At 41.2% G+C, this 27531-nt stretch overlaps 1 protein-coding gene across 2 annotated transcripts in view; it reads left to right on the top strand.

The window, feature by feature from the left end:
- The window catches only part of LOC130199669 (metabotropic glutamate receptor 4-like), a 135569-nt gene extending 108809 nt beyond the window's left edge, over positions 1-26760 (top strand). The window contains exons 6-11 of one of the 2 annotated variants that reach the window (XM_056423373.1): positions 6012-6212; positions 13145-13281; positions 15270-16205; positions 20998-21244; positions 22197-22242; positions 24356-24418. In XM_056423373.1, coding sequence (XP_056279348.1) covers positions 6012-6212; positions 13145-13281; positions 15270-16205; positions 20998-21244; positions 22197-22234 — 1559 coding nt within the window. In that variant the 3' untranslated portion in view covers positions 22235-22242; positions 24356-24418. Of the gene's footprint in view, positions 1-6011; positions 6213-13144; positions 13282-15269; positions 16206-20997; positions 21245-22196; positions 22243-24355 lie in introns of both variants that reach the window. The other variant, XM_056423372.1, reaches the window with a different exon arrangement.
- Positions 26761-27531: the final 771 nt, after the last annotated feature.

Genomic DNA, 27531 nt, shown 5'->3' with positions numbered 1-27531 from the left:
CTAAAAATGACTGCTAGACCAAATAAATCTTAGTAGATTTAGACTAAAACACCCGATTAGTCAACCAATACACTATATAATAGAGTTTAAATAATCTGCTTTTAATAACAATTCTGTCACATATGGGTTTTCGACATTATTCATGTATTTAATTAGAAGCCGCTCCTTTTTTAACCTTTGCTGTCGTCATTAAAAGGATACCGAGAGGATAAGAGTTGACAAGAACATGGCAGTAGCATTATAAGTTCATAAATCTCAACACCGTTGATGAATGTTAGCCTCCAGCTAACAGTACCGTCCTTTCTCTACTTTTGCTTCATCATCACTGTCACAGCTGTACATGTGGTGAATATACTTTGCATTGGCTATGCAATAAAATCTAACTATGAGGCCAAAGTACGATGGGCCTCAGGGCGAAGACTTTGTCAAGGCTCCTAACCACTGAGCACCATCACGACTCAACTCCTGCTCCATCTAACCTGCACAAACATCTAGAATACAATGAGCGCTCGTAAACACTAATGCATCCACAGTCACTCCCTTTATGCCATTTTTCATCTCTATCACACATCATGCATGCATGAGTGCTTATACACTCACACTCACATGCACACACAGAGGGAAATAGGCTCTATGTTACCAGTGTCAATGGGGAACTTTATCTTTACGAGACACGATGTCAGTAAGAAAAGTAGATGTCAGTCGGGTATACAGCTGATATACAGTTATCTTTTCTCTCCCGGCAGGTTGTGTCGGGAGTAAAAATAAGATAAGAAAAACCTGCTGCCATTTAATTTACACATTGGAGCTTCCCGGTGGCTCTTCTCCCTGTGAATAAAATATTTGAGCAATTTCATGTTATTGTGCATGCTGTCTCACCATTTGTATAGAACTGAGCCATCGTCAGTGTTATTCGTAACACCTGTGCTTCTCCTACCGGCACAAGTTTGCAAAACGGGGCCTGAAGCAGAAATTGTCAGAAATAGCCTTGAATTTTTCTCATTCTTTCCTCCTTTTTTTCCACTCTTTCACCTCTCGTCTCCACCAAAACACTGTAATTCATAATAGACCAAGTGGAAAAACAAGGGGCAAAAAAAGAAAGAAAACTGAAAACATTTCTGTTCTATTGATTTATTTTCCATTAAAATACAGGATCCTTTCAGCGGTTCGTGCCCATAAAAATCCGTAGAATCCAAAACACTTTATGAGGTCATAAACTAGGCAACATTAGCACATACTGCTACATGTATTTGGCCAAAAGCCACCCAAAAGAGTCGGGAAACACCGTGTTTCTGACCAGCTTGTCTTTGGACAGGAAAGTAAAACTGAAGGAAACATAAACATGCAAACTGGAGCGTTTCTCTGGCCGTGCTTACCTCAGCGGCATCTTACACATCTCTTTGTGTAAAGATGAAGAGCATTTCGGAGAGAGAGACTAACACATTACCACGAGAGAGGCTGTGGCAGCCACAAAATGAGACCGACTGTCTATACATGCTTCCCTTTGCCTGTAGCACACATTTACAGAAATAACTGAGGATACTCAAGCTGCTTAAACATTCAGAGTCTTGTCACTGATGTTAAATGGCTTCTTATTTGCCAGCAAATACTTGGGTAGCATACAGAAAATAACCACAAGACAAACAAAAACTAGTCATCTGTTTGAAGCTGGCGCTTGTTTTGAATGAAGTGTCTGTGGAGATTTAAAAAAAATGGCTGCCACAGACACCTGACAAGGCATTTTACAAAACCCGATTTCACTTTATCAACTGCTTCCTGTCGCCTTTTTGCTATCGGATCATGATGCATTGTTAAAGGCGTCTTGTGACGCGCCCGTCTGGAGGGCGTGAAAAGGCCAAAGCATTTGTTGAGTGAACCCTAATGGTACCGCGTGAAAAAGATGAGATGTATTTTGTATCTTTGTGTTGCCAATGCGTGAGAGGACTGTGATGTAACCGAAACACTGTAACAACCACTGTGCATTGATTTCTATGGAAGGGGATTGAATTGGTTTTCTGAGTTGAATACAGAGATGAGGTGGGCTAATTGATAAATGTGTCATAAGTAAATAACTTTTTCAGATAATGTTAACTTTGCTATGCAGCATGGTTTTGGTGTTGTCTGCTTTTGGAACTTTAGCTAACTCCTAAAATGGTAAGCTAGTTAACACGCGAGCAACAGGATGTTGACTGCAGTTCACTTAACGGCCACCGGTGTCATGAATAACAAGGACTTTCATAATGTTCCACATAATACCTTTAACTTCAAGCAATGGCACATAAGACTCAAGTGCTTCTCCTTCACATGCTTGTTGTAGAAAAATAAAATGTTAGTAATAAGAACAGCCTGTGAAGTATAGAATGCCCAATTCTCACAAGAACCCAGCAAAGTGACGACGGTCTTTTTACTTTTCCATATCTGCGTTGATACAAATGAACCCGTACAACACGGTGTCAGTGTTTTAGGATTGACAGCAATAAGCTCCGAAGGCCTTTTCACAGTGTCAAATGTTATCTGTCACTTTTACGATCACTTGTCTTCCCTGTTTCTGACTCGTAATATGTCTTATTTACAACGGAGATTTGTTGGTGATGCTTTGTTAGACAACTGCTTTTAAAACTACAACTTCCTCCGTCACATTCACAGAAATAACAATGCATAACTATTTTCAGAATGCGCACATTTATACTGTAGTCTTCATTTATACTGTAGTCTTCATTGAGTTGTTCAAATAAGTTATCGATAAATAATGGGAGAATATTTACTCAGCCCTCCTGTGATAGAACTGAGGTGTGAGTTTGTAAAGGTATTTTGTTGTGTACTTGTTATCCTAATTATCTTTCTTTTCATAAATATTGAGCTTTTAGGACTTTTCATTCCAGGGGTATGGCACAAATATATGACACAGCATAGCAAAATACTTGACTGTTAAAACGTTGCATCAAAACTATCCTATCTGCAGCAATGACAACATGCAACAGTTGCAGCACTTTTTCAATAAGTGATTTGAAAGGATTCACATATGTCTGTCTGAGGTAGATTGTTGTATAAATCGAGCTAATGTAAGTTATTTAAATAAGTTTACTTTTAGCTCAATCCTCTGGGTAAATGTGAATTATCTCTGGTAGATGCTTAAGTAGTATGTCTTGGGCTTTTATTGTGAAAGTTAGGAAAGGAAAAAGTGGATCTGCTCTGCCTTTGTCGTTGTTGAAAGAGAACCTCTGTTGTTGTACCTCTGTTGTACAATATAAGTGTATTTTTTTTTTTAAAGCAACGAAAAAAGTCAAAAGAAATTGTGCCATGTGATATTCGTCTTCTGTGTTAAAGCTCTCAAGACGACAACTTCATAATTATCATGAATCCCCGCTGACGTGAGAACAGGACACTCCTCTCCGCTTCTCAAAGTGAATCCACTTTATCATTTTGTATAATGATAATAAAAAATGGTGTAATAAAGTTGAGAAGGTGAGGTTTTCTGCCCGACAGTCTCGACAGTTTAGAAGTTATCTTGGGCCTCTCGTCTTAGCACTATGACCTTTTTGTGCTTTTCTGGATATGGATTTATTCATATATGCGGTTGGAAATAAATGGGTCAGATTATAACTGAACAAGCACAGACATGTGACCGACGTGTTAAATTGCCATCAGCTAAACCTTAAAATGTGCGTGTCAGAAAGGAGTGTATTTCTACTCCAGCTACTTTTAAAAAGGTGGAAACTTTTCCCATTGTGCGAGTTAATTTCTGTCAGTTCTCGCTGTTTCTTGAAGCCGTCACGGTGTGCTGCTGCCACTCAGCCCATCTGGCAAGGCATTGGCTATCAAAAGCATTACGCCGCTAATTGAAAACTTGCTTGGTGGTTAACACATTTCCAAAGCATTAGAGCAACCCCAGCTATGATTAATATACACCTGTCATAACTAATTACATTAATGCTGGAGAATGATTAGGCCTGTCTGGCCATGTCTTCCTCTCCTCCTCTACTACTCCATCACACTCTGCTCTCTTGATTAATGGATGTGAGGTGGCCTCGTCTTTGTGGGGATAAGCACAAAGTGATCACACAAACAAGACATCAGAGCGTCCACCCAAATAATCTCGTTGAGTAATCTGGAGTGGGTCTCGTCAGTGATGGAAAGACCTTTGTGACGTACGGATGTTTAAATTATACAAATAATCTGCTGTTTATAATAAGAAATGTAACCGTATCTATATGGAATGACAAAGGCTTCCGGTCTGTGAGCTTGTCTGGTTTCATTCAGACGGATTCCCCTCACTAGCTACGTTGGGAGGGGAAATAAAATCAGTAATCAATACACGGGCCAATGTACAATGTTGATTTCTTCCCGTGGAGCCGACGAGAAAACTATTTTGGTTCAGTAAATGTTTGCCGTCAGTCAGCCAGCTGAAGGCAATTTACTGACGTCTCGCTGCCAGTGGGGATTCGCAGTGAAACCTAAATGAATGAAAGGGACGTTGATGTGGTGCGAGGCGGACAGTGAACGTTGTCCTATCTTTTTATTATGTTATATAGAGCGTATTCACGTGACGTCAGAATCTCAATCGCGCCATCTTGGGGTCCCACTTATTAAATGTCAGAAGAAGTTGACCTGGCTATCGTGTCCGCTGTTTGATTATGCGAGAGCCCAGCAACCTCATGTCCTTCTGCATTACCAAAGAAAGATTTCAGCGGTTGGAATTGAATATTCGCAACCATTTTTTACCTGATTTTACTCGCTCAACAATTTGTGGTTAATTCGCTAGTTACCAGCACATAGCCCGGTCACATTCCTGTAAAACAGTTTTCATTTCCGCTATCAACCATGGGACATTAACAACTATTTCTGCGTTATACTTGTTGTGGAAATACCACAAATGTCGGAACATCAAGCGCCCCGTGTCTGGGTTCATATATGATCCGTAGTCGCACAGCTCCGCCTCCAGGATGAGTGTCTGGATGAAGCCGCTTCCAGCTCATTCAGGACCAGCAGTGACTGTTTGGTGGCCGTGCTGAGTGCTGTTCCCATGGAGCCAGTGTTTTATTTTACCTTGAAATGAATCACAGAGTAAAGGCAGACATCGCCCGACGGAGTTGCCATGTTCATGGCTTCCTCCCAAGTTTCCATCCACAGTTCCTTTTGCGCAAGTGAAACATTGATTTTCGCTCGGCGAAAAAAGCAAAAAGAGATTATTGACGAGAGTGTGTCAATGGAAACGTGCCCACAACCCGATGTGTCAACAGAAACACGAGAACAGTCCTAACACTCATATGCCGAGTGAAGCCCAAGTAGACGCATGACAAGTTGAAGTAATAGCCTGTCTTGTTGAGCTGATCAACCCATATTCTGAATCATTAGTCCCACATCCAACAGTGAGGCACAGTACCATAATCACAAGGCACACCGTTTTGAACTGAAATTGTGTCTCCTTCAGGATATAATGGTCATTTCTAAAGAAGAGCGGCATAAAATAAAGCAAAACAATGCCGTGCATCGACCCCAACATGGCCGCCAAAGGTTGTTGTGGTCACGTGAGTGAATACGCTCTATATATTAAACGTTCCTAATCAAATAAGTTTTTTGCTATTTGAATACATATCGAATAAAGAACATTTTCTTGGCGGCACAAGTACACATGAGTCCATGTGGAGTTTCTATGATTGATGTCAAAAATAAATGGCATATAATCAACCCCAATCTCAAAATAAATTAAATGTAGCGGAAAAAACGACGCGTTCACAATTGAGAAATCAAGCCTTTTGAAAGGCTATCATTTGCTTGATTTTACACATCCAGCTATCAACGTGCAGCTTTTTTGTTCTGAATATTATGTCAATCATAGGACACATTCAAGTCTCGACTGTCGGTCACGATTGCGTTGACTCAGTCGTGTACGACAAAGCCTTGGAACATACTGTGTATAAATTAAACCTATTGTGTGATGAAAGATTTCTTGCCGTATTTATGAACTCGACTGAGTCTCACGCATGGAATCGTTTCGTGTTTCCTTTCAGACCACGAGCGGATCGGGAAAGACTCGTCCTACGAACAGGAGGGGAAGGTCCAGTTTGTGATCGACGCGGTGTACGCCATGGCCCACGCCCTGCACAACATGCACAAAGACCTCTGCCCTGGAAAGGTTGGCCTCTGCCCCCAGATGGAAACCATTAACGGCACACTGCTGCTCAAGTACATCCGCCACGTCAACTTCACAGGTGTGTATACTCCCGACTCCACCGAGGTGGGCGCAACAGCATGTACTCAGGTCGCCAATGTTTTCCTAAGTGTATATGGTCTCATAACAAATTTACTTCAATTTAGTTTATTTTGAATAGCCCATTCTCACAAATTACAAATTTGCCTCAGAGGGCTTTACAATCTGTACACATTGACATCCCTGACCTTTGACCTCACATCAGATCTGGAACAACTCCCAAACAACACTTTAGAGGGGGGAACTAGGGAAGAAACCTTCAGGAGAGCAACAGAGGAGGATCCCTCTCCAGAATGGACAGAACAATAGATGTCATGTGACCAGAAGGAATCATTACAGAGTTACAACCCATTCAATGAATATGACAGAGTATCAATAGTTGCTCGTAGGCATGGACCACGATCCAGACCTCCATGATCCATCAGGCAGATGAAGGTAGCGAGGAGTGGGCAGAGCATCAACAGGGCCATGGCATCGTTGGTATAGCATACGCCATGATCCAGACCTCCGTGATCCATTACTTTACCTTGTATGTGTTGCAACGTGTACGTCCCGTTAGTTTTTTTGAGCTCACCAACACGCTCACAAGACTGCGGTCTACAATTATCAGACTACTGAATGCAAATTTGTCCCGAGCACGTTGAAGAGGCGGAGATACGTAGGAGGGTTGACGATCAGCAGCGGAACGGCGGGTCTTTGTCATAGCTGATGATGTGCAAGAACTGTGCTTTGTGAGATGTCCCGCTTTATCTTGTCAGCGTTGAATTGCCCACGCAAGAGATCTGCTCGGAGGTAGAATTGGTAAAATGGTGAATAAACGAAAGGAGAAGAGAGTTAATGCACAGCAGTGTCTAATGCAGCAGCCAGCAGTTTGCCAGTGGCTTGAATCCTGACTAACTGTATTTACTTTAGATTTGAGACAAATAGGCATCCACTACTTAAGCTAGACCTTAGATCAGCCGGGCGTATTAGCGAATTTGTTGGCCGATGTGTAACAAGAAGTTCCAGTCCAGAAACTCTAAATTAGGTTTGAGGTCTCGTTGAAACGTTCTCGTAGTCCTCCAACTCAACTTTTTTCCTGAGCTTGGATCTTTAACCTGCAGTGGTCTAGGGCTTATGGGAAATGGTGTTCTTTTAAATTAAGGCAGCTATAAACAACAAGATTGAACAAATATTAGATTAGATTTTTTGTCCAAAATTATGATGATATATAAGTCGTGGGCCTCAAAATACACCGTTGGGTATGTTTTAGTACCAGCGCTGATTTTATTTTGGGATTTTGAATGATTTTTTAAATGTATTTCTGGAACAGAAGTTCCTGTTTTACTGGTTTCGGTCAAACCTGAAAGCAAGTGTTCCACTGAGGCCAAGTGGACGGCCTTATTTATCATCTGCATGAACTGCTGTCGTATCATAGGGATGCAAAAACTTTTCTGGCATGATAATGTTATAAAAAACAGTCTCGGTTGAGAATTGTTAAAATTCCATATTTCTGTTTGTCGACCTCCGTCAAGAAATCCTCCAAAGTATAAATACTGATCAAAGACTGACTGTGCTGCACTTTATCTATTTCTGTTGCTGCATGTGTGGATCTTGCCAAGATTATTAGCATATGCCAAAAGTCTCCTACACAGATACCTTTTTGTGGATTGTTTCGCGGGGATAGCTTTGTTAGCGTACGTTGTTTGAGACACAGTTTTGTGTCTCCTGCTATTAATCTTTGATGACTTCTTTTGGAGATCTTGTAGAGAATAACCATTCTAAAATATTGAGCTCGAGAATGTAGAAAGTGACTTAAGAGGATTTTGGTGTTAATTAACCCATAACTTATAATTATACAAATGTAGATAGATGTATACTTTATTAATCCCCAAGGGGAAATTTACCAATATAATATAATCTAACTGATTTATATATTTCATTTACTCTTCAGGCTTTTATGTTCTGTGTCCCTGACATGGATGTTTTTATTATGTCCATTTTAACAGCGTTTTCCCCCTTGTTTTATTTTATTTGCTTTGTCTGTTTTGAATTTGTGAGTCTTGTTGCAGGTCTTGTTAGTACTTGACAATGTCTAAGATTATATTCACTATTCTCACTATTAATGGTTTGTGCACCAATTAGAAAGGGTCAATATTAGACAATCATTGTATATGTAATCTTATGTTTTTAGGTTTGTTTTATGACATCTGCCTCCCGTGACTACAGATGAAAAATAGCCTCTTGGCTAACTCTGGCACATTTACAGGAATGTTTGTATTAATGTGCACTGTCCCTTATCAAATGAACCAAATACAAATAAAAAAATGTTAAAACAACAAAGCATCAAGTGAGATGCACTTCAAAACTTTGAAAAAAAGAATGCTAGGCTTACAGATAGAAGCAAAGATGGACACTAAAGAGGTGACAACAGAAGCATGTGGATTGACTTTGACCTGCCGGCTTGTTAGGAAAGAACATAAGTGTACGCTGAACAGGTCCTAGATCAGCGTTCAAGCTTATAACAACTTGCGCTGATTATACATCAGATAAACAGAGAGGGTCAAAGTGTTTATGCAATCAAGCAGAATGCAATGTGAGCGAACCTGCGCCACCCTCACAGATGATTATACAGTAAGGATTTAATTGTGTTATAATTACTACGTGGTATCTTCGGGCGAGGGACAGTCACGCCTCTGAAAGTACAAGACGGGAATAATTTACGGTAAATGAGGAAAATGAATAGGAACTTTTGGATCGAGCCAAACGCGTACCCAATCTTTGGACTAACAGTCCACATTGGTTTCTTTCAAACAACTATTTGATTTATCGTGACCAAATATTTCTTCTCTTAATCTCAACCAGTTAGTCTTAGTGCCTAAACCGGACCTAATGGTCTTTTAGTAATAGCCACATGTATGACGCGCTACATCAGAAAACAAACAACGGATTTTGGTTTGGATGACGAGTTGGATTATATTTTGTTTTTGGACCGATATTGTCCATCTAATTGTTGCATGTTAGTATGTATATTATGATTAAAAATGCTTGATAATAAGTCGTGGTGGGAGAAAGGATGTAGAAATTACCTTCTTTAACCTTCGCACCCTCGTTGCTCCGAGTCCCCAATTCAATTTTTCAGGAATAAAAAAATCGAAAGGCAGTAATTTGAATGACAATATTGTTTGTTTCATGAAGGTGTGGTTGTGCACAGCTTCCAGGAGGAATTGGTGGCGGCAACAGGGATATGTTTGGTTGGTAAATAAAGTAAAGAAAATGTACAAAACCCTTGATTTACTTCCTCAGATGTGGTTTGGTTTATATGTTTATAGAAGAGACTTTTAAAGTAGTAGCGAAGAGACTCAACATGGATATGAATGTAGTATGGATGATTTTGTTGTTGTTTTAATGTAGTCAAGATAACCTTCATTGTTGTGGATTTTAAAGGTTACCTTGTTTCTAGCAGTTACTTTTCATCACTTATGGATATTGAAAGAAAACCTTGCAGCGCTCGGCAGCGCTTTACTGTAGGCCAACATCTTCAAAGTCAAAACAGTGTTTACCTGCACTGAGTGTGCTTATTACTATGTAAGCAGGTCAGTCCTCGGCTGTGAAGGCGGAAAAAAGGAACGGAATTGTTTTCAGTTGAATCCTGAGTAATATTTGGAAGATAGATCTTTTCTCCCAGCGTTGGAGTAAAGCTCTCCTCTGAAGTACGGTAAAGCCGACTTGTGTGATGGAATTAAACTACGATTCTTTACGCATTCCTGTATTCGTAGTGTTGTGTTACTGGACGGCCTGTCAGCTCTGAAGCTGTTGGGGTTATTCTACAGGGATGGCTAGAAAATCAATGCTCCACATTACCGGAATGTCTCGGCACGGGGGAATGGAGGATCTTAAAAGTTCACAGGGTTGTCCTCGGGATCGCAGTGCATTCTGGGAATGCTCTACAGGCGTCCACGCTGACTTCAGGAAAGAGGAAAACCAAGCACTGTCGATATTGTAGACCCAGTAAAACTGGTTATGTTCACAAATGCATTCAGTAGTCCTCGATGCTCGGTGGCCTGAGGGCATTTTGTTTTAGCTAGACATAAACCTGATAGTGAAGCCGTGTTAAAAGGTTTGCGTTTAAAAGTTGGCTTTACGACGTCATTTAGATCTGCCTGTTTTCATGCGGTTTGATTATTCATTTAATTGGGATGTAGCTTGAGGAAATACTCAGTCACATGATCATACATTATTCAGTGGGCGTATGGTCGATATATTTCTCTGCTCAGACGAGTGCAAACTGCCCATAAAAAAGGGCTCAAATGAAAGAATATGTACACAGCTTAATAATGGATATGGCCTGTCCATGTCAGGTTCTAGTGACGGGGTGAGGCTCAGTCGCAGAGAGACAGGCTCGACGCAATATGAATAACAAAAAAAGCACTCTTTAATAAGGCAAAACAGTTTCCAAAAAAAACAAGGTCCAAAAGGGGCAGGCAGAGAATCCAGGTTCGGGGCAGGCAGGGTCAACAGGCAGAACCAGGAACACGGCCAGGACGCCGGGAAAAGGACACGGAACTATAGACGACAATCTGACAGGAGACAAGAGAAAGACTGACACAATATATAGGGGGGGAAACAGGTGTATGACATCAGACAGTAACGAGACAAGAGTGGCTGAGGGCAGGTGCAGGGAATTAAACAATTAAGACAGAGAAGACACAGAGGAGACATAGGAGACACGGAACACAGGAGAAACAGAACAGGGTGTTACAGTCCATGGAAGTATAGGAATATTAAGCAGCGCAGCAACTCGGGAGGATACTGTGTGAAAGACAAAACTATTCCTGAGGTCAGCGTGATTAAAAAAGGAAGTTGAGAAGATAATCAACCGCACGATTGGTCCTTAAGTCTGCCCAATTAAATGCCTAATAACCATGAGGGACCCAGCTTCCATTTACAATAGAAATAAATTCTCCGACGACTCTGAATCTTGGTATTTCTCAATCAAAGCTTTGCATTTATGAGGAAAGCATTTTCTTTCACATGCATTGCTAGGTTTAAAGCAAATGTCAAGTTCACTGGAGCCACCTCCATGCTTTTTATGGTCAACGGCAGAATCTGCATCTTGTTTTGATGATTTTTATACGGCATTTGCAAACACATTAGATTTCTCGAGTTTTTTGGCTCATGGCTTTTAATGGAGTGGAGGAGTAAATCGTTTTAAAACTGCAAACGTGGCATATCGGGAATTACTGTTTTGTTTGAGTATATTATCAATTCTTAAGAGAGGCTGAGTAGTGCATTAAATGTGTATCCTTCACTAAGCCAGCTTTAAAATAAATAGGAGGGGTTTGGAATTTCAACTAGCAGACTAGTCATGGTTATGAAGATTTAAACCACATTTGATTTGATGGATCACACATCAAGGCTCAGCTTCTCTAGTTCACAGTCATTGTCATAACAGCAATGAGTAAATCTGTAAATGTCAGCATTCATAGAATTTGACACCCAGTTTACCCACTTTAGAGTTTAATTAACACATTTATTCTGACTGTGATGTGATGATGTCATTTCTGGTGCATTTGGGCAGAGTTGCATCTGATGGCGGTGTGTTTTCTTTGCCCTTTGAATCATATGGTTTTTATTTCCAAGATAAAAAAATTAAAAAAACACATTATATGCAGCGTTTCCTTAAAAAACTGACCTGGTTAACAAAACAAGCAGTTTGCCAATGTTTGCTGGCTCTGCATGAAACACGCACTGCCTTTTTCTCGGAAGAGGTGAAACTAATCGATTCAGGCAATCAAATTAGTTGTAACATACATCCCACTCAATTCCCTGTATTGCTGAGATGAGCAAGAACATTTTCATAATTGCACACGACTGCCTGCTGTTTTAGACATGTCCTCTAGATAATGCAGCAGGATCACACTAATGCAATTAGATCCTGCTCCTGCGGGTTTTGATCAAACTTCTGACACACAAAAATCTGCAGATGGGAGAAAATAATCTCAAAGCCTGACTCGCAAGTTTCAAACTCTCACACAGAGGTCCGAGCAACAATCGATACTGTGCCCTGTACTTCAGGGAACAACGCACTAAAATAAACAATCCCCTTTAATGTTATACCAGAGGCGAGTGTAGTCGATACTCGTGGAACAAGAGCAACTCTATCCCAAATGCTGGAAAGCACCGAGGTGGTTTCTGGATATGATGATCTTACTTTTTTCTGTTACAGAAAGAAATGCACTCTTGTCCCTTTGGTGGAGCTCTAGAATGTACTGTACAGGACATCCAAATATTGACTGTGGGCAATCTAAAACCCATTGCAGCCGCAAGTTAACGAAGGTCATTTATTCCACCACATGTTACAGAAGTGCTGAGTATTAGAGGGTAGCATTGAGCGAGAGAGAGAAAGCAAATATGGCAGAAGCAAATAGACAGAAAAGAAGATGCTATTAATGGCGCCTTCCTCCGAGACGCTCCGTGGGGGGCTCTTGTGACTAAATCTGTGAATTTGTGCTCCCTTCCGCCACGATTTTATCAACACGTTTATTAACACGACACATCCCTCAGCGAAACTGAAGAGGGACGTGTCGGTTGGCGCGGCAACAGGAAACACAGAGATGACAACCTCAAAGTGCGAATCAAAATCAGTGCTGTCGTTCGTTAGCACATTTCGAGAAGGGACCTTGTGGATAACAAGCAAACGGGGGCAATAAGCAGAATGAAGGAGTGTGAAATGATGTGGGAACAGCAACAGACCGCAGAGCCGGCCCTCCTCGAAGGACCGGGACAACATGGCTGTCAACATTTATTTTGCTCCCATCATTAACACTGGAGCAGCATTAGCCTGAAGACCCCTTGCAGCCTCATTTCGTCTCACGGCGTTGTGGGAACTGCCTGTACTGTATTGCACGTCGAAAGGACTTCCGCTTTGTACTCATTTCTTTTCATCCTCAGGAATCGCCGGCACCCCGGTGACCTTCAACGTGAATGGAGATGCTCCTGGTCGTTACGAAATCTACCAATACCAGATGGCAAACAACGCCACGGAATACAAGATCATTGGCCACTGGACAGATCAGCTCCACTTAAACGTAAGAATTTGTCTGAAAGATCGGTTGTTCGAAAGGTCGAGCACTCGGAGAGTGAGATTGTTGTGCGAGTGTTCATATTCAATATATCCATCAGACTTAATAATCCACCAGAGATCCAACATTTGGTTGTTTAGCATTTTATTACTAATTGAATACAAAATTGAATATGTGTCTTCACCAACTGGAAGGATGCATGTTGTGACCTTTATTCCTGTCGAAAAGTATTGAATGGAGGAATTCCCCTTCATCAATTAACAGAAAAAGCCCAAACCATCTTGAAATGGACATTCTCATTTGAGTTTATTTTCATCCAACAGTCCCAATGCGGTCTCTAAACCATTGTATGTGACGTGTACACCAGCTCTAATATTAACCCTTGTGTTGCCTTAGGGTCATTTTGACCCGAATCAATATTACACCCTCCCCCCGCCTTAGGATTAATTTGACCCCATTCAATGTTTAATGTCGGTGTTCTTTCGGTAGTCAACAAACAAACATAAAGTGCCTCACTTAAACTTGGAAAACAATATTAATTCTAATAATTTTCTGGAGGTTTTAATTGCTGGCGTCAAATTGAACCCAAAGGGTAAAATATGTTAGTAAATATAAAGGTAACAGGAGGGTGAAACATTGAATCGGGTCAAAATGACCCATAGGCGGGGGGAGGGTGTAATATTGATTCGGGTCAAAATGACCCTAAGGCAACACAAGGGTTAATACAGGTAGTAGAGCTTCATTTATTCATCCCCTCATGAGTTATCACCGTTATCAAAAATAATGCTGAATGCATCTAGCTTATGCCGGGTTTTATAGGGCAACAGTCAACAGAATACTATTAATAATAAATCATCCTCTTCCTGGTTGGGATTCAAATTTATTATAAACATGAAGGCGAACAAATGCTCGGGGTCAACACAGATGGTTCTTTACCCCTAAAAGTAGATCTCCAATGAAGTAAAAAGCCATATTTTAGCATTGACCTTATTTGGACATGTGCCACCACCGCATAGTACAGTAATACACCAGTTCCTTGTTCACTATATAAACATAATGCATGACCCGCATAATCTGTAGTTCTGCATGTGGTTATCATCCAAATAGAAATGCCAAACATTGTGAGGAACAGTGTGAATGAATCCTTTAGTTATTATACATAATTTATACATTTATACACAATACAGATCACTGTAGACATCGAGGTCATCGAGGAGTTTCTGCTGCATTCTGATCGACTTCATCTGCATGGCAGAGATGCCCGAGGAAAATCAAGAATGCCGTATGGAGAATTCGCTTCAGACACGCATCTAAATCATCCAGATGTTTCTGTGAATAATGGAATATCCCCAAACTCTTTCTGCATCCTATCTCACTTTCGGCAAACGGCTTTATTACAAAGAGAAACGAGCGCAGGCACAGGATACTGCATTGAGACTGCAGCGCCAGGCAGGCTCCATTTACTTTAGGTCTTCCAGTCAGTGCAGTAATTAAACGACAACGTTGTTTCCTGTTGAGTTCTAATTCGATGAGTGAAGACGACGATGTCTTGATAAAAAAAACTAAAACTGCAGCTTTCATGTGGCGAATATCCCATTTACAGTGTGTTGCTCATTTGATCATGTGCTTCTGTGTGTGTGTGTGTGTGTAAACTAATCTACCAAGTGTGAGTTGAAATGTGTCCTCATGCATTATGTACCTAGTATAATAATGCATATATGCAATAAATAATATATCACGACAAATTTCCCCTTGGGGATTAATAAAGTATATATCTATCTATCTATCTCTAACAAGAAGTAGTACATTGCGTTCAGGATTTTTCGATACTGAGCCTTTGAGGTACTCATTAATTACGATTGTGAGCTGGTCAAAAATGTGATAATACTGAGTATTTGCTCTGTATTCATGCCCCTTGTCTGGGTTTCAGGGGTTTGAATATATGGTTGGTATGCTGGAATAAACTGGTAATTTCTCTCTCCTTTCCCCTCCAGACCAATGAAATGCAGTGGCCCGGTGCAACACAAGAGGTCCCCTCCTCCATATGCAGCCAACCCTGCCGCCCCGGGCAGCGCAAGAAGACGGTGAAGGGAATTCCGTGTTGCTGGCACTGCGAGAACTGTGACGGTTACCAGTATCAGGCCGACACTTTCACCTGCAAGATGTGCCGCTTCGACTTGCGGCCGAATGCCAACAACACTGGCTGCGACCCCATGCCCATCGTCAAGCTGGAGTGGAGCTCTCCGTGGGCAGTGATCCCGGTCCTCATCGCGGTCCTGGGCATCATGGCCACTCTGTTCGTCGTCCTCACCTTCATACGCTACAACGACACACCCATCGTGAAGGCGTCGGGTCGAGAGCTGAGCTACGTGCTGCTGACGGGTATCTTTCTGTGCTACGCCACGACATTCCTCATGATCTCCGCTCCCGGCGTGTTTATCTGCTCCCTGCGGAGGATTTTCCTGGGCCTGGGTATGAGTATAAGCTACGCGGCGCTGCTCACCAAGACAAATCGGATCTACAGGATTTTCGAGCAAGGCAAGATGGCGGTCAGCGCCCCTCGCTTCATCTCCCCGGCCTCCCAGTTAGTCCTCACATTCAGCCTGATATCAGTGCAGCTCCTCGGAGTGTGCATCTGGTTTGGCGTTGACCCATCGCAAGCCATCATCGACTATGAGGATCAGCGCACATCCAATCCCAAAAAGGCCCACGGCGTTCTGAAGTGCGACATATCAGATCTCTCCCTCATCTGCCTGCTGGGTTATAGCATGCTGCTCATGGTCACCTGCACAGTTTACGCCATCAAGACCAGGGGGGTTCCCGAGACGTTCAACGAGGCCAAGCCCATCGGCTTCACCATGTACACCACCTGCATCGTATGGCTCGCTTTCATACCCATCTTCTTCGGGACCTCGCAATCAGCAGAAAAGGTAAATATGATGTGTTCAAATGTGGTGGAAGTGGAAGTTGTGCCTCATTTTTACAGATTAACTCTTTCACGTTGTTACACAGATGCCAATTGTGTCATTTAGCTTTCATCAATTGCACTGTATCTGAAAAGAACACAGCAGGTCAGTCTGATTTACTGGTGCACGCTGGATGGCAGTTTTCAATTTGGAGTTCTTTTATATTTCCGATGCGCCTCACTGTGAAGAAAATGGCCTCTCAAATGATCTTTGTTGTGTAGCATCAGCCTCTTGTGTTGGTGGATACTGCCATTATTCATCATGGGATGATGGGCTTTATGCGCCGCTGTGGGGTTTACAAGGCTTTCGAAGACGTCTTGGGAGGATAATTCATTCACTTCAAGTTTGCTTTAATTGTGTTTCCGTGGACGTTTGATTCCGCTTTACGGGGCGGGAATACCAAGTAGGAGTGGTGTAAGAGACCACGGTTGATCCGTGATTTCGGCACATGTGAACCACGGATTAATTACTCGGCTTAACATCAACCACTGCAGTGTGAAATAAAGTTTCACTGACCGGCAGAATTCCGGGACATCGACGTTTATGCTTTTCTTGTCGCCGAGCTCTGATATTGTTAGATTGGAAACAAATTAAATTGACACGAGGAGAACGAAGGCTCCGTCGTTACCTTGCGTTCAGTCTCTGTTCAGTGAAAATGAATAATGGAAGAAGGTAAATTATGACATATCATGACGTGTTTACATGAAATCTTGTCAAACTTAGTTTTCATGAGAAATTTTTATAAATCCAGTTGTATGAAGATGTTTTGACAGCAATATAAAATAGATAGAGTATTTACATTTTACATTAAGCTCTAAGTAGCTTAGAATACATCATTAAAAATAATAATCACAAGATTTGTTTTAAATAGATGTACGATCTTTTGTTTCCTTATCGTTTGAATTGTGTTTTCATCAAGAAAAAGCAACAATAATAAAGGTAAAGAATAATTTTTAGAATTATTTATGGTTCAGAGACTTCAGAGTGTTTGAAATACATTTTTTAGGACGGTGGCCTGAAAGAATTAATCTAAAGCCTTGTAAACTAAATGCTGGAATCAAACAACATTATCGGTCATCAATGATCGGCAATTAGTATCGGCGGCAAGAGAAAACATGATCAGGGATCTCTAAAATTTATAATTTATCCATTTTTTAGCGATATTTGATCCGATCCGTGAGGTTTATGATCCGTTGCAGTCGTCAGTCATTGCACGTTCACAAAATACAGAAATAACTGACACATATTTGTGAAGTAGCGTAAAATATACTGTGGCTGATGATGTTTCCTGTCCAAAATAACCTCTTAGATGTGCTAATGTAGAGGCTTATCAAGTCAAACTGCTGTAATTCTACTGCATGGCGCTGCAAAATAAACAGAAGCTTTAATACTGACAACAACATCTAAGTATATGTTGGAAGATCACAAAGCAAAAGAATAGAAAAGGTGTACATTGACATTTTGTTTTAGTAAAGTAATAAAAGAGGCTCACGCCTAAAAAAAAGAAAATAGTGTTTCTTGGACAAACTTAGGGATCGACTCTCTTTCTTCTCCTCAGTTTAAACAAGAATACACTACGAAACGATTCATTCTTCCAAATTACTTGTTTTGTATTAAACAACAACATTTGATGAATAAAATGTAGTCAGAGAAAAAGAGGAGGAAAGAATTGGGCCAGTCGTGTTTTCAAGTGTTTGCCGTGTTCAATCTGGTCAAATAAACAGCACAGCAACTCAACACTCCGCATTAACTAACACGCACAAATACATTTGGAATAAGCATGTGGCAGCATCCATTAGGTCCTGTGCGCCTGCTGTGTTTTCTGTAGTCGGGTGGAAGGCCTTTAGCATCAACAGGAGGCAAAGCTGCTGCCTAATGCTGTGAGCTTGTGAAGCATGGACTCAGTTTCCCTCAGATTGTGGCCAAAATAACACTTAATTTAACAAGCAGACAATTACGAATAGCCTTCACCATTGAAGAGGTGGAATAACATGTGAAGAAAGTGAGCAGGGCAATCGCTCTCAATCCAACACGTTTTCCTTCCAATCCAATTGGCAAGACTTGCTGTGTTGTTATCACAGAGGATGGCGGTCATATTAAGCAACAGCACACCGCGGAATTATACAATCTGTAAAAGAACACTGCAAAGCAAAATATGTTTTAAGAAACTCCCGATGAAGATTATGGAAGGTGCCAAAAACGTTTTGGGGATTTTCCATTTTTCAGAGAAGTGATTTACTTAATTTCCCCAGATGGATTGTATCCTATTTATTCATGAAACATTCTCTCATATGCACCATTAATAACTAATACAATCTCTAATGGTGCTCTGTCCATTTCATCTCTCGATTTTTGTATCGGTTTTCAGGTCATCGTTGAATACATCGAGATGTTAGTTTTTCAAATGGGTCAAAACATTTGATCCGTCCAAATTATTTGTTGTAGTTGCTCCTCTTGAAATGTAATTGGAACACGTCCAAATAGTTTCCTTCACCCAAACAACACAACATTTAGCCAGTACAAAATAAATTCTACATAACACATACACGTGTGGCCACTACAATTGGTGAACATCACCTTATATGCAAATATGCCAATTGCGATGTTCAAATGATAATTTGGGGCATCCATTGTAAGAAAAGTGCAAGAATGGAAATAACATTAATGACGGCTTTCTTCGAGCACAATACCAGGACCCTAAAAGTGAAGCAGTTACTGAAAATGGGATTTAGCCAACATTATTTTTTTTATCATTAACACCTTTGCTTTTCTTGGATGTGTTTTGGAAAATGAACTAAAGGCAAAATAAATTGTATTTATCTATATTCAGAAAACAAATATTTGGGAGCATGAACTTGGAAGAGCTGTGCGAGTGTGTTCCTGTTTGCGTGCTCTTAGGTAGGGACAGCTCTGGCAGCTGTCAGGACGAGGGATTTGATGCCTAACGACATAAAAGGAGCAATCCTGCTTGGAAGAAACTTCATAATGGCTGAGTGTTCTGAGATCCCTGTCCCCAGCGCTGTTCCCTCGCTGTACCGATGGAGCAGATTGGCAATCATATCGGCGTGTCAAAGAAAATGTATGTCACCAGGGCCGCTGGAAGTGGACAAGGGTCTTGGCTCTCCTCACAGAGTGACTCCCCTCTGTTCTCCAGAGGGGTAGCAATATTGTCCGGAACTCACCACAGGCCATGTGTAATCTTCTCAGGAGATTACAACCCCCCCATGCCCCCCACCCTCCTTCAAAAAGGACTGCTAGCATTGCAGTATGATGGGAACACAATGCCCTGACTTCCATTTGGCACTGACATCTTTTTCCCCTCAACTGACATGGCTTGAGGGGAACTTAATTTGTGCGAGGCGTGTATTTATTTGTTTGTTATTACATCAACTTGTATCATCGTCACTGTATGACAGGTCATGCTATTTATTTTAATATTGTTTTACTTTGCTTCCCCCCCCCCCTGAGCTGAATATATAAAGTAAGTCCTACCTATATTATGAAGACAACAACCCTCATAGGACTTCAAGAATGCAAGAATACCTTAAACTGTGGTTGTTTTCTTCATAATAATGATGACATTTCCCGATAACTTAAGATGGTCACGGTGCTGCAAAGGTTTGTAAAAAAAAAAAAGTGTTTAAAGTAAAAACGGTAAGCATCTTGAAAAGAGAGGATAAATGCTGATATACAAACAACATACGTCATGACTCCACACTGGGAAACACCATTTGTAACTGTTGACACTCTGGTGGTTCCGGACCCTGTGGGTTATTCCTTCGCCAAAAGACTCAGTCATTTGTGATGTTTACAAATGTAACGTCAGACAAAACCTCTGGCAAAACTGGGTGAAGGATGTCTGCCAGCTGTGCTCCCACTGTACACCCTCCGCCTTGTGTTCATCAACTTCTGAAGACCCCCGCCATCTTATCCCAAGAGGCAAAGTCAACCGTTCTCTAATTAATGGTTTTGACACCAGATTACTGCGAAAGATGGAGTGGGATGATGATGGAATCTGTCACTTTCATGATTTGTGTAATGTTTGCTATTGGAAGTTCACTTGTAATCTAAAGAAAAGACGCTTTCGCATTTCATATGGTTGTATCGATATCAAATATAATCCACCTTCATTATATTTTTTACATCCCGTGCGCCGACTCACCACACGCCCTACGTCAACGAATCAGAGATGGACCGTGTCTGAGCTCTGGGATGATTATCATGAATGATATGCTGTAGGATGCTTCTGCGGCCGTATATATCCGCTGCCCGGCTGAGAGCTGCAGCCGTCACTGGCTTCAGAAAGCACACAATTCTCCTGCCGTGGTCCAAAACCTCGGGGTAAAGACATCGATACGCAACACATCGATGACAGCAGGGCTCAGGGGTGATGAACCGAGCGCGTGGAATACAAACATGGATAAAGGGCACTCTGATTCTGTGTGCTGTCCAGAGGAAGGTTCTCCAACATGTGAAGCTGTGATTTACAAATATTGTAAAAGCCTCAGTCTATTTAAAGCAATACACATGGCCCATAAACCATTCTCCGTCCTGCAGCTTTTTATTAGAAAATTGGCTCTTCGAATAAAAGACATGAATTAGATTTTCCTTTGATGGACTTATTCAAACTGTGCGGTCTCTACAGTAAGTGTGCTCAATTTAACCTGATAATCTATAACTTGAAACATCATTGTCCATCAGTCAGTGTTGCCTTTAACAAATGATTGTGCTTGCTTGTGTCTCCTCCGTAACACAGTTGTATATCCAGACCACAACCCTGACCATCTCCGTCAGCCTCAGCGCATCAGTCTCTCTGGGAATGCTCTACATGCCCAAGGTCTACGTCATTCTCCTCCATCCAGAGCAGAACGTACCAAAGCGAAAGCGCAGCCTGAAGGCGGTGGTTACCGCGGCCACTATGTCCAACAAGTTCAACCCCAAAGGCGGCCTGAGGCCCAATGGAGAGGCCAAGTCTGAACTCTGTGAAAGTCTTGAAACACAAGGTTGGTATGACCCCTAAAGCAAATTATGTTCCAGAGAACCTCAACCAGGAGTTGTTTTTTTACGCTGATGCAATGACCTGCTTCTACCTCTGAGAAGTAGGAATATAATACACACGTCTACTTGGAAATTAGGGTATCATTTCAGCGGCAACATGAGTGCTATTAAATTACAAATTCTGATCCAATGCAGATGTCATAAAACAAACTGTGTGAATAGTAAGGCTGACCTCAACCAAAGGAATATCCATTTACCAGAGATGAGCGCACACATTTCTTTGGAAATAGGAAATTTAGCATCAAAAAGCATAGAAAATTAGCTAATTGGCTGAAGAATTCTCAGTTGACTCAGCCCAAAATAAAGCCCTAAATGAGTTGGCTTAATGACTAATAGTGGGCGGCCCTATGGCAGCCCTTGTGCTGTATCGAAATAAATGTTCTTGAGAATTAACTTTTCGCTTTCACCAGGATAATCCATGTATTTGGATTGCATGGAACAGAAGAAAGAAATAGTTCCATTCTCACTAACTCAGGCCACAGTGGATTTGTGAATCAGGAGGTGTGACAGTGTGGCCACACCATTCTGATTCTTGAAAAGGAACTAAGGAGACGGGTCGCTCAGTGTTGGAAGAAAGGCGATTTCAAATCACCAAGAGGAAGTGTACGAGACGGCTGCCCCTGTGTGGGGGGGCATAGTTACATCCAATCAAGCAACATGCTCTGATTACTGAAAGTCCTGATTCTATACTCTTGACGGGCTGAACAGTGTAGAATGATGTGTGTGAGACCAAAAGGCCTGCGCCCACACTTTTATTAAAGCCTTCTTTTTTTTGTTTTACTTCAGAATGGAATCAGTATGTCATATCCTGTTATAGAGAGCCCATTTATAGGCGCTGATCTCGCCATCTGGTTTGAACTGTGAATCTAACAATTGCTCTTTGTGCTTATGTGTCAGACTGTGTTGAGAGAGGAGAGCCTTGTGAGGGACTTTAGACTCTCAGGTAACCTGATAAGACAATGACTTTGCCCTACTCTTTTTCTTTTTTTTTCATCTGTCACCACTTTGTTCCCTGTTAATTTCTGCTAATGTGCACAGCAGCAGTGCCTGCCTATCCCTGCTGCCCCTTTGGCTAAAATGCAGCACCCTGAATGACACAAGGCAGTAATCACACCCTCACAAATGCACCCTTTAACCAAGTGACATTAACTTGGGCGGACAACATTGTCTAACAAGTGGCGTACAAATGGCAAATCAGCAAAGTAGTCTGTCAATGTGGGAAGATGACACCATTCGGTCTGAGTGCAGGAGAAGCGCGATAGCCATGTGTCTCCTGCAATTTGTTACCGCGTTGACAAAAAGGAGGAATTTGCGTAACCGGCAAAACAACAATAAGAGAGGAAAAGGCAAAAGACAGATGGGTCTGCCAGCTCCAATTCTTTCTGGACCATCTATTCATTGTCTTGGCCTTGCAGCACAGAAATATTCAAATAAGGTTCATTTATCAATGCTTCTCTCGGAAGCGATGCTTTTTGGATGAAATGGCGAGAATTCCCACCCACCCCTCCACACAGCCATTGTGGCACCAACAAATATATGGAAACATTTACCGTAACACGTCTCTCCTCTACAGCACTTTTGCCCCGACTCTGGCTTTCAGCCGTCTTCTGATTGGATTCATCCCCTCTGACATGTTCAATCAGCCAAGGCTGCTGTGGGCAGATTGGCAGATTGATAGTGTGATTACCATGACACCAAGCATGCTGGTTGAGGACAGTTTTATGAAAAGAATAGACGCACACACACACGCTGCACACACAACATACGGCGCATCGGTGCATGGCTGCACACATACACACGGGTACTGTACCGTACGGCGGTCGTGTTTCACCAGCGGTCATCTCTCTAATGTGTTTTTTTCACAGCTCATTAAAAAACAATTCCATGAAACCTAAAAAAATAAAATTTGGAAAAAGAGTGTGAAAGGATATTGAGCACCATGATCAAACATTGATGAAAACACTTACGGTGCCAAGTCAGATCACATATTGTCTGCTCTGCTTTACGATTCTAAACGCTGGCGTGACACACTTGTCGTCTGCATGTTTTTGCTCGGTGCACAGAGACACCTCGGGTCTCTGCATGCTGTAAAAAGACTGGCTGTTAAATGGTTACTATTGCATTTTATACCAATGATGTGATCTGCTTGGCGTCTCACATGAGATAATCCAGCTGTGAGGAAAACATTAAGAGGATTCCCTGAATTCATTAATTACACTGTAATAGCAGGCACTTACAATGATATGACCGTTGTGGCAGCTTATGAGTCTGATACCATCTACATCACTGTCTTAATGAATAGTTCATGGCATTAACAATAACAGTCAATTGTTCACTCTCAAGACCCCAAAGTAGTTCTTCTCTCAAATGTGTATGAAGTTGTGTAACATATATATTTAGAAAAGAAACCATGAATGGATTCATCGATTAGCATCAAATTAATCAGTAACTATTTTGGTTATTAATTTTTCCAGGCATTTGATTTCATGCATAAATCCCAAATATTCTCTGATTCAGGCTTCTTAAATGTGCGTATTTCTCTATTTTCTGTTTTGTACATTGAATATTTTTTTGCGTCTTGGTCGGTTAAACAAAGTCAATTTGAGCTCTCAAATTATGATGCGCATTTCTTTTCAGTCTATTTTTGAAGTTTCAGAAGTAAACCAACGAATCCATTCATTCGAGAAAACCAACGGAAGATTAATTAAAAGCCTGAATCTATTTTAGATCTTTATTATTTCGCATTGTTGCCACGCTTTGCTCAAAATCAATCAAATTTCTACCTCCTTCGGATTCGCAAACTCTTTTTCCCATTTCTGTTTAAATGTAATTACGATGACGGAGGAGGCTGTAAACACAGCTTTCCCATTACGACACCCTGCTATTATGATTGGTTCCACCTGCACTCATTTGATGAAGGTATCCATGAATCGAACTTCCCATCAATCTGGACACCAACATGTGCTCTGAAAGATTACCATTGTCGATTTGAAGCTCACCCATTGCGTTTTTAACTCTTTTCTTCTTTCTCCTACCTCCTATACCTTCACTTACAGCGTTGGCTTCCAAGCAGACATACATAAGCTACAGTAACCATGCCATCTAAGCCAGGGACCAACAGAGGAAACGGAGCCACGGCCTGCTGGAGGAGAAACCACCTGATTCTGGGGAATACTGGAGGACTACCAAGCTGCAACAGCAGAGAAGGACTGGGGTGGAAAGATGGGAATTTGTCACTCCATAAATAGTAACGATGTCATATTTTTCTAGAGAATCCAGCAAAGACGTGAATCGCAAGTTTATGATAAATTAGTCGTTTTGCAGGGGGGAGATGGATCGTGTAAGGGAGATTGGACAGGTAATTTTCCTCTTCCCACCCTTTCTGAGACACGGGGAGCGTTGAGCGGTGACGCTTCCAGATGCAGGCTGAGTGAACCACCTGGAGTCCACAGTATGTTGTCCTTCTGAAGTGTAAAGCACACAATTTCAGTTCAGATCTGAGGATCTTTTGTCTCATTTCTATAGAAAAACACACACACCAAACAGGGAGGGTGGGGGGAGGTTCTGTTTTTGCTCAATGGAGTCCACAAGATGAAACGGTATACAAATGAAGTCATTGTTTTTGGTTACTGATATTATCGGGGGTTGAAAGATGGAATACTCTTCAAACTGTACATGCCTTACTACAGCACATCCAGTATTCCTACATGAACTCACCACATCTGAAACACCTGGAAAATAAAGCAGTGGGTCATCCCAGGATTTTATTTTTTAAATGTTTCATAAAAATAATGATGATGATGCCATCATGCTGGCAAACCTAGTGTACAGTCCCAGAGCATGCGTGTGGGAGCATCACGTGTACTGTGCTGTGTTGTCAACGTCTTTGGAATGCAACATTCGTCATGGTTGTCATTCACAGTGGAGATGTCATTTTGGACCATTTACCCACTGGGTCACCCGCTGCTGAATAAAGAGTCTTTTTTTTTAATGCAAAAAGGAGATAATCTAAAAGCAAATTGCCATGGAATACCTTCATAGTTTACACCACGCTCCATTAATGTCCGCCAAGACGTGTCGATGCATACTTTAAACATCCTTGATATACTGCCCTTGATTTATCACGCGCCGATTGAAGCCTTCGCTAATTCAAGCAGTTGAGTGATTGTGAGAATTTATATTACGCCATACATTAAACATTTTTAAAGGTACAATTAGACGCAATAATAGCACATTTGAATTTGGTATAACCCCCAATTAATTACACCGAGTGTTATTTCCATATTATCGCGGGTTTCAAGATATACAATATAAAAATAAGTGTTTTTATAGCAGTGGGGCTGGAATAACCGTAAATTCTTTCACTTAACACTTGATTTATGAGAGAATACAACGATACATCAGTGTGCCGTCGTATCAGATATATATTAGAGTTGACGGTATGATGGATTACATAGGTATTACATGGGGTCCACTTATGATTAGTGAGAGATGCACAGGTAATCTGTGTTCCCTGCACAGGATTTGACTCGCTTTCTGGGTCATGAATGTTAAGGCAACAGTGGAAATGGCTAATGAGAAGAATAAGTCTTGATTTTTTCACTTATATTCGACAACCTCTCATTTTTAGATGCAGGGGGGGTGGGGTACAGCTGCTTGATAAATAAAGGCCAGTGCCTTCATTCTGTGCCTCATTTCTCATTTCCATTAGAATTCTCCGGCCATTAATTCCATGGATCTCTCATGGTGTCGTCTCCGTTGCATTTGTTACCTTTTCAAGTGTATTCTGTTCAAACAGGAGCCGGCGCGGACCCGATGTACAATTCATAATTAAGTGTGTAAACTCCATTTCTGTCCCAATTCTCTAAAGTATTTGTCATAAAAAGTGACTCTGGATTTTCTCTCATTAAATGTTATCCTCAGCGATGCAAAAATATGTATGTTGCATGTCAGAACTCATAACAAGTCATGTGAACAATTTGAGAGAAATGGTGTGTAATGTCCAGAAGGAAAACTACTGCAGAGGATTATAAATAACTAATACTTTGGTTTTAAGCAATGATTCTCTCAACTTCAACAAAAGTCTAAAGGTGTTGCCGCAAATGTTGTTTTCTCATCGGTTGATAAAGTATTGTTTGTGGGATTGTTTGTGTTTGTGAATATGATAATTTACTGCTTTTTGCCACAACCCCCCTACCTCCTCTTTATTTTTCTAAAACTCTTTGTCTGTGTTACAAAAATAGAATATGTAAGTGCTGACTGAAATTAAGTGTCAAGTTAATGTACGTTATTAAAATGGATTGATCATGTCTGCTTTATGTACTGAATTATCCACAAACAAAAAAAAGATAAAAAAGAAATACAGTGCCTGGATATTTATGAATTATCTATAGAAAAAAAAAATGTGTAGAGCATGTTCATTTTTATACAAGATATTTCTAATAAAAGACTGTTTTGCTAATCAAGTGTGGCCATGTGTTCTTACGTGAGCAGTTCAATACAACATCGAATGTGTCATTTTTAGAGACAAAGAAAAGTGTTTCCATAAGTACCGAGTAATGACCACAATCATCATTATCACTAATTACATCCTAATTACAGTATTCTCAAAGTTGACACAATATAAAAGACGAAGTAAAAGGCATGCTATGTGTAATTGCATAATGCACAGACACGATTAAATATGAACGAGTAATTAGCTCATCGGTTGAGGAATTAATGATCTGGTCGTCATTATGGCTTTTATTGAGTGGCAGATTGAGATGACGTATGCGCTGATACCGATATGCTGATATCCGGCTAATAGAGGCTCAGACAGCTGGATCTGTGACAATTGGGCCCATCTATTCAATTCAATATATGCCCATATCACATTATGTACTGACATTTAAATTCCTTTTACATTTTTTGGCCAATTCGTTGTTCGGAATTGGCCGATATCCAAAAACCCAGGTATCCGTATCGATGTCAGGACAAGAGTTAGTGCGTCCCTAATTCAGTCGTTGTGCCTGGAGACTGATCCACAATGTTTCAACATGATTTAAGAGCGGGCGGCCACATTCAGATCACATACAACGTCTCAAATGGCCCCCAGAGCGAAGACGAAATAATCAGGATTTCCCATTTCGTCACTTTTACAGCCGAATCATACGGCCGTGTGATTTGCCAGAGGAGCAACTGTCAGGGAGCGGAGAGAAAAAATGGATTTCAACAGCAGTTCAACATACGACAT

Source organism: Pseudoliparis swirei, chromosome 9, assembly GCF_029220125.1.
Source record: "Pseudoliparis swirei isolate HS2019 ecotype Mariana Trench chromosome 9, NWPU_hadal_v1, whole genome shotgun sequence".
Classification (NCBI taxonomy): Eukaryota; Metazoa; Chordata; class Actinopteri; order Perciformes; family Liparidae; genus Pseudoliparis; species Pseudoliparis swirei.
This window is presented reverse-complemented; position numbering and strand designations above follow the sequence as displayed.